This window comes from Seriola lalandi, unplaced genomic scaffold, assembly GCF_002814215.2.
Source record: "Seriola lalandi dorsalis isolate HSWRI2012SDOR001 ecotype SW California unplaced genomic scaffold, Sedor1 jcf7180002054290, whole genome shotgun sequence".
In the NCBI taxonomy this organism is placed as follows: domain Eukaryota; kingdom Metazoa; phylum Chordata; class Actinopteri; order Carangiformes; family Carangidae; genus Seriola; species Seriola lalandi.
Window position 1 is genome coordinate 5,486 of NW_019524843.1, and position 7,579 is coordinate 13,064.

Consider the following 7,579-nt stretch of genomic DNA (forward strand, 5'->3'; position numbering starts at 1 on the left):
GACCTTAATAAGGCCTAAGAAGTGAAAAAAAACAGTATAGTATAGTAAGGCGTAAAAAGTGAAAAAAAAACGGCATAGTATAATAAGGCATAAAAAGTGAAAAAAACAGCATAGTATAGTAAGGCATAAATAATGAAAAAAACAACATAGTATAGTAAGGCCTGAAAAGTGAAAAAAACGGCATAGTATAGTAAGGCATAAAAAATCATAAAAACGACATAGTATAGTAAGACATAAAAAGTCATGAAAATTATGGAGCTTAGTAAGGCATAAAAAGTGAAAAAAACATCATAGTATAGTAAGGCGTGAAAATAGAAAAAAATGGCATAGTATAGTAAGGCATAAAAGGTCATAAAATGATTGACCTTATTAAGGCTTAAAAAGTGAAAAAACAACATAGTATAGTAAGGCATAAATAATGAAAAAATGGCATAGTGTAGTAAGGCATAAAAAGTGAAAAAAAAGACATAGTATAGTAAGGCATAAAAAGTGAAAAAAACAGCCAAGTATAGTAAGGCTTAAGAAGTGAAAAAAAGCATAGTATAGTAAGGCGTAAAAAGTGAAAAATAAAAACATATAGTATAGTAAGGCGTAAAAAGTGAAAAAAACAACATAGTATAGTAAGGCATGAATAATGAAAAACCAACATAGTATAGTAAGGTGTGAAAAGTTAAAAAAATGGCATAGTATAGTAAGGCATAAAAAGTCATAAAAACTACATAGTATAACAAGGCATAAAAAGTCATAAAAAAGTCATCGTATAGTAAGTAAAGTCATGAAAATTATAGAGCTTAGTAAGGCATAAAAAGTGAAAAAAACGACATAGTATAGTAAGGCATAAAAGGTCATAAAATGATTGACCTTAATAAGGCCTAAGAAGTGAAAAAAAAGCATAGTATAGTAAGCCGTCAAAAGTGAAAAAAAAACAGTTTAGTATAATAAGGCGTAAAAAGTGAAAAAAAAGGCATAGTATAATAAGGCATGAATAATGAAAAAAATGGCATGGTATTGTAAGGCATAAAAAGTCATAAAAACTACATAGTATAACAAGGCATAAAAAGTCATAAAAATGTCATCATATAGTAAGACATAAAAAGTCATGAAAATTATAGAGCTTAGTAAGGCATACAAAGTGAAAAAAACATCATAGTATAGTAAGGCGTGAAAAGTAAAAAAAAACTGCATAGTATAGTAAGGCATAAAACTTCATAAAAACAACATAGTACAGTTAAGCATGAAAAGTGAAAAAAACAACATAGTATAGTAAGTAATAAAAAATGAAAAAAATGAGATAATGTATTAAGGCATATAAAGTTAAAAAAAAACATCATAGTACAGTAAGGTATAAAATGTCATAAAATGATAGAACTAAGTAAGGCCTAAAAAGTGAAAAAAACGACATAGTATAGCAAGGCATAAAGAGTGAAAAAAAACGATATACTATAGTAAGGCCTAAAAAATCAAAAAAACGACATAGTATTGTATGGCATAAAAAGTAAAAAAAAACATCATAGTATAGTAAGGCGTTAAAAGTGAAAAAAAATGGCATAGTATAATAAGGCATGAATAATGAAAAAAAATGTCATTGTATAGTAAGACATAAAAATCATAAAAACAACATAATACAGTAAGGCACAAGAAAACCAAAAAAACTACATAGTATAGTAAGGAATAAAAAGTCATAAAAACAACATAGTGTAGTAATGCACAAAAAGTGAAAAAAAAACATCATAGTATAACAAGGCATAAAAAGTCATAAAAATGTCATAGTATAGTAAGACATAAAAAGTCATGAAAATTATAGAGCTTATTAAGGCATACAAAGTGAAAAAAACATCATAGTATAGTAAGGCGTGAAAAGTAAAAAAAACGGCATAGTATAGTAAGGCATAAAAAATAAAAAAATCGACATAGTATAGTACTGCATTAAAATTCATAAAAACAGCATAATACAGTAAGGCACAAGAAAACAAAAAAATCGACATAGTATAGTAAGGAATAAAAAGTCATAAAAACAACATAGTGTAGTAAGGCATAAAAAGTGAAAAAAAACATCATAGTATAGTATGGCATAAAAAGTAAAAAAAAAAACATCATAGTATAGTAAGGCGTGACAAGTGAAAAAATGGCATAGTATAGTAAGGCATAAAAAGTGAAAAAAACTACATAGTATAGTAAGGCATGAAAATAGAAAAAAACGGCATAGTATAGTAAGGCATAAAAGGTCATAAAATGATTGACCTTAATAAGGCTTCAAAGTGAAAAAACAACATAGTATATTAAGGCATAAATAATGAAAAAAACGGCATAGTGTAGTAAGGCATAAAAAGTGAAAAAATAACATAGTATATTATGGCATAAAAAGTGAAAAAACAGCCAAGTATAGTAAGGCTTAAGAAGTGAAATAAAAAGCATAGTATAGTAAGGCAGAAAAAGTCGAAAATAAAACCCGGTATAGTATAGTAAAACACAAAAAGTCATGAAAATTATAGAGCTTAGTAAGGCCTAAAAAGTGAAAAAAGGCATAGTATAATAAGGCATAAAAAGTCATTAAAATGATAGAGCTTAGTAAGGCATAAAAAGTGAAAAAAAAACGACATAGTATAGTAAGGCCTAAGAAGTGAAAAAAATACCATAGTATAGTAAGATGTAAAAAGTGAAAAAAAAACTGTATAGTATAGTAAGGTGTAAAAAGTAAAAAAAAACGGCATAGTATAGTAAAGCATAAAAGTGAAAAAAATGACATAGTACAGTAAGGCATGAATAATGAAAAAAACAACATAGTAAAGTAAGGCATAAAAAGTGAAAAAAACGTCATAGTATAGAAAGGCATAAAATGTCATAAAAACGTCATAGTCAAGTAAGGCATAAAAATGTAAAAAAAAGCCTTAGAATTTTAAGGCATAAAATGTCTTATATAATGTCTTAGAAATGTCATAATATGGTACAACATGAAAACCTTAAAAAACATCAGTGTATAGTAAGTCATAATATGTCATAGTAGTGTAAGGCATAAAAAAACGTCAAATAATGTCATAGGCCTACAAATGTCATAATATATTGAGTCATAAAATGTCATAAAAATGTCATAGTATAGTAAGGCATAAAAACGTCACCCTCTTGGAGGGTACATTGGAATGATTTAATTTGACTGCTCTCCAAACATAATTTGAATGAGGTCACTCAAATATTGAAAAGGTAAATTCCTTTCCCCCAAACTATTGGTAGGGACATGTCCCTATTGTCCATATGCAAACCTTTGCCCTTGTGTTAGGGTTATCTGTATGTAGTGTATCTATTTGTTATATTTTGTACTCTCCAGGAGCATTGAATTTCTGTAATCTGCTTTTATGATGTGCCTACAGTACAACATCAGATAGGGATGTACAAATCCCTCCAAAACACTTCAACACCATTCTTTCAAGTAAGAGTAAGAAAGCTAGAGGTTGCACTCCTCCAATCACAACATGTCTTGTGACATCATTGTATTCTGCTTTATTGTGTTGGTGGATAAATTGATTTAAAACTGGGAGAATTTCTCCCAGTTTTACTGATATAATTTATGACAAAGTAGTGGGTACAGAGAGAAAACATTTCTGTTGATTCAGAGGACTGATAGATGAAAATATTTTCTGCTGTACTGTTTTGTAGCAGTGATGGAGGGAGCTTTTCATGACAGATAAGTTACATGAGTACAGAGAAGTGCTTTAAGGTTAATCTATTACAAATAGTCTTACCTTTTTTGACCCATTATCAGGCATTTCAGCTGAGAGGTTTTGAGGCCATGCAGAGTCTGCCCAGCGAGACAAGGATGACCTCTGTTCTGGAGGGGGCATCTTTTCAAGGCCTTGTGGTAGAGACCCTGTATCCAGCACTGAACTAGAGGAGTGAGGGTCAGGCAAAAATGCCCCGCCTGCTGAGTCAGAGTTGGATGAGGCGTGTATGTGTGAGTGGGACTGTGTCTGTAGACTTCGCTCACTACTGAGGGAGCAGCGAGTGAGGACATACTGCTCCTGGATATAAGAGCTTTCTTGGATCCTCCTCCTCACGTCATTGGACCAGTCTAGCTCCACACCTATAGTGGACAAAAGCCAGCCATTAACCACTATGGCAGAAAGTGTCCAGGAGGCAAATGTAAGCTCCACTGATGAGAGACTGACCTGGGCTGGTGCCAGGGTCTGTGTCTCTGGCACAGGAGAACTCAGAGGAGATTTCTCTAGAGATCTCCCTCAGTGCTTCCTCCAAATCGGTGCCATCTGCACTTGTCACCACAGGCATTAGTTCAGAGGCAGGAGGAGGTGAAAGCTCATCATTTGATTGGCCAAAAACAGAACCCGTGGAGCCCCGATGTTTATAGCCCTGTCCTTGACACTGTAAAGTAAGACGGATAAACTAGAAATGTGTTTTCCTGTGTAGACACACAAAAACATACTTTTAACAAAAAAAGTAGTGATGAATACCTCTGCCTTTTTTGCTTTGAAATTTGTCATATCGTACAGGGTGCAATATCCAATGAGGCGATTCCCAGGGTAGAGTGGAGGGATTTCATTGGGTGAAAGAAGAGCCTCCATGTTTTCTGGCAGATACCAGTCAATCCGCACGTCAGTCAGCACAGGTTCAAAAGCCTTTTTCAGGGACTTGATTAACTGAGGAGGGAGATTGATCACAATTTTTTTTAAATGAACGCTTTACAATTTGTTTTTTTCTAATGAGTAGGTTGGCCCACTCCAAAAAGTCCCAAGATAAATCAGAGAGGTCATGAGACAATTATGGGTGAGGAAACAAATGTTTTGCTATACAAATTTATGTATGTATACATATATTACTTTTCTCTAATCTTTGATTTATTTTTTATATATACTGTTTATATATTGGATGATTTTACTTCTACTTATTCACGTATGCCTTTAATTGTTCTGGAGTTTGTATTTTCTCCAGTAGGTGGCAGTATTGCAATTCTTCTGACCTTGGGCTGGAGTCTCTCCTCATCATCCAAGAACTCTGTAGTCCCTCCTGTTAGTTTGGCAACGCCCTGCAGGAGTCTCCTGCAGGCTCGAGGGCCCAAGCCCAGACCAAAGCATCTGCAGAGATGATATCATATATTCTTGAAATTTTAATCACATCCCCAGTGCCTGAGCTTTGCATGCAGCATTTTTTTCCTTCACTTACTGTCTGAGCAAATCAAATACCAGCACCAAGTCAGACTTAACTACCTGTTTGTGAAACCCTCATGGGGTACAGAGGCTTCCATGCATATCAGGAACAAGAAAATTTGGTGTCGTCAAACAGACAGAACTATTATTTGTGCACTCACAGGGATTACAAGCCATTTGGCTAATTGAGAGCTTGAAAGGAGCAGGGGACAAAATAATTCAGAAGACTGAGACCTTGAGTGCTGTGTCTAAAAACAGCAGGTCTATCTGGACAGCTAGATACTGTTAACATTACATGAGTAAGAGGCCAGGGAACCAAAATGATACTGAACCAAGATAAACACCTTTTCTGGATGTAGACTGTAGTTGAACATCCTTGAAATTAGATGTCTTACATGAGAATAAAGAAACAAGTTTATATAGTTTGTGCAAGGACAGCCAAAACAGTACAGTGGAGAATGTCAGTCCAACAGGAGAATACTAATGAGGGATAAATGGAGTTATTGTGCGTTGCTGAAGGGACAGGGGAAAATCAGAGGGGCGTGACTCTCACTGCAGAGCAAGCACTTAACGGGATTACTGGGCGGGGCTGAAAAATACCTCAGCCCTCTCTTTTCTTTCTATCGCAGTGCTTTGCTCTGAGTTCTTGAAGATCTCTGTTTGATTGTATCCCCTCTCCTTCTCACTGTTTCTCTCCTCTTCCCTTTCCTCCCACAAACTGTGTCATATTTATCACCTCATTCTGCCCGCACTCACTACACTCCATTCCTCTCCGCTTCCCTGTCACCTTCAGTGATTTAATGTCGTATCACATGGCAGCCATAGAATAATGTTGTTAATTAGTTGGTTGAATTAATTAATGAATGTCCATCTTGTGTATTGATCCCACTTCTCTGTGCTGTTCTTCACACATGACTAACATGGGTTAAAATATTTAATAGACAATTTAGTGTTGGGGCTTCATACCTGCCAGCGCATGTGTTTCTGCGGACCAACTCCAGCACTTTGGCTACGTTGCCAATAGATCCATCTGTAATGATAAAGACCTGGCGAGGATATGAGCGCTGCATGGGCTGTTGGTACACCCAGGACAGCGCCCCCAGGAGGTTGGTGCCTCGCATGTCAGCTCTCATCCTCTGGACATACTCATATGCCTGCATGAGAGTGACCTGTGTGCATAAAGAAACAGAGAAGTAGAGATGCAATCAGATCTACAGTAAACGTGGGAGAAGCAGGCAGCGGAAAAGAACACCTGTCCGACTACATGACGCTGCCTGTGCAAACATCACCTGTGTTGTCGAGATAAATTCACCATTTGATATCAGATGCCCCAATTACCCTGTGAGGGTAGCAAAGAATTGAATCAGTGCTTGTCTAATAAAGAGAGAGCAAACATACACACATTAGCACCTGCCTTAAAACTGCCTCAAATCACACTGTGGACAAACATGCCTGACAGGAAAGGAGATGGAGGACATCTCCTGCCTTCGTGAAAATGCATAAAAGGTCACCATATGGTGAGGAGTATGTGCAAAGACTGTTTGTCCTTGAAGCCCCTGGTCTGGATAAAACCTGACACTCTGCTACTAAGGCAACCCATGGAACTGACCTATTGCCTGATTAGAAAGTAGACAAAATAGAACACAAAGTCCTGCATGGTTGAAAAACACCTGCTTTCGGGAGACCTGATCCAAATGTTCCGTGTATTTACTTTTACTGGAAAAAATGAATATGTAATTAAGAATATCACTGAATATCCTATTAACAAGACAGATTCAGACTATTCTCCATTCTGAGCTGGGTCATTGTGTAAAACCAACATCAGTGCAGAGCTTGCTGGAGGTGAACAGTGGCTTGATGGTGGTGCCAAAGCCAACAACGTTGAGCATAGTGCAAGAAGGGAGACTCTTCAATGCCACCACCATGGCTTCCTGTGGAAACAAGAATGGATAGTCAGGGTGGAGCGAGATGAATCTACACGCCTAAATCTAAAAACTGAACTGTGGTTCATTTGTATGTTTTTGTCCTGACTGCAGCTCACCTTTACACGACGAATGTTAGTGCCACTCATGCTGCCACTGCGATCTACGAGGAACAGTAGCTCTCTGGTGGCTTTGTGCAGCTCCAGAGGTTCACACAGCAAATCAGGACAGAAGTTGAGCATCAAGACAGGGCTGCTCAGAATGTCCTTGTGGTACCGCTTCCTCACAAACTCCACCTGCAAGTGGGACACGTCAGCTGTTAGCACATTTTTATGCAGTTAACAGAATCGGAACAGATGTATATAAAGGAATGAGATATGAAAGGCAAATAAAGGTGGGAGCCACCAACCTTCCTCTCGGGTTCTGAATCTTTGCGGGTGCAGCGGATAAAATCACGACGGGAACAGATCAGCTCTTCATACTGGCTGAAGGAGAGCCTGCCTC

At 36.6% G+C, this 7,579-nt stretch overlaps 1 protein-coding gene across 1 annotated transcript in view; it reads right to left on the reverse strand.

Annotated features, from left to right (window-relative positions):
• Window positions 1–3,713: 3,713 nt before the first annotated feature.
• The window catches only part of LOC111654797 (von Willebrand factor A domain-containing protein 5B2-like), a 6,585-nt gene continuing 2,719 nt past the window's right edge, over window positions 3,714–7,579 (reverse strand). Inside the window, exons 3-10 of the mRNA XM_023405933.2 lie at window positions 7,485–7,576; window positions 7,195–7,371; window positions 6,974–7,084; window positions 6,120–6,322; window positions 4,967–5,081; window positions 4,461–4,646; window positions 4,161–4,371; window positions 3,714–4,075 (exon numbers count right to left, since the gene is read on the reverse strand). Of these exons, the coding sequence (XP_023261701.2) occupies window positions 3,714–4,075; window positions 4,161–4,371; window positions 4,461–4,646; window positions 4,967–5,081; window positions 6,120–6,322; window positions 6,974–7,084; window positions 7,195–7,371; window positions 7,485–7,576 (1,457 nt within the window). The remainder of the gene's footprint in view (window positions 4,076–4,160; window positions 4,372–4,460; window positions 4,647–4,966; window positions 5,082–6,119; window positions 6,323–6,973; window positions 7,085–7,194; window positions 7,372–7,484; window positions 7,577–7,579) is intronic.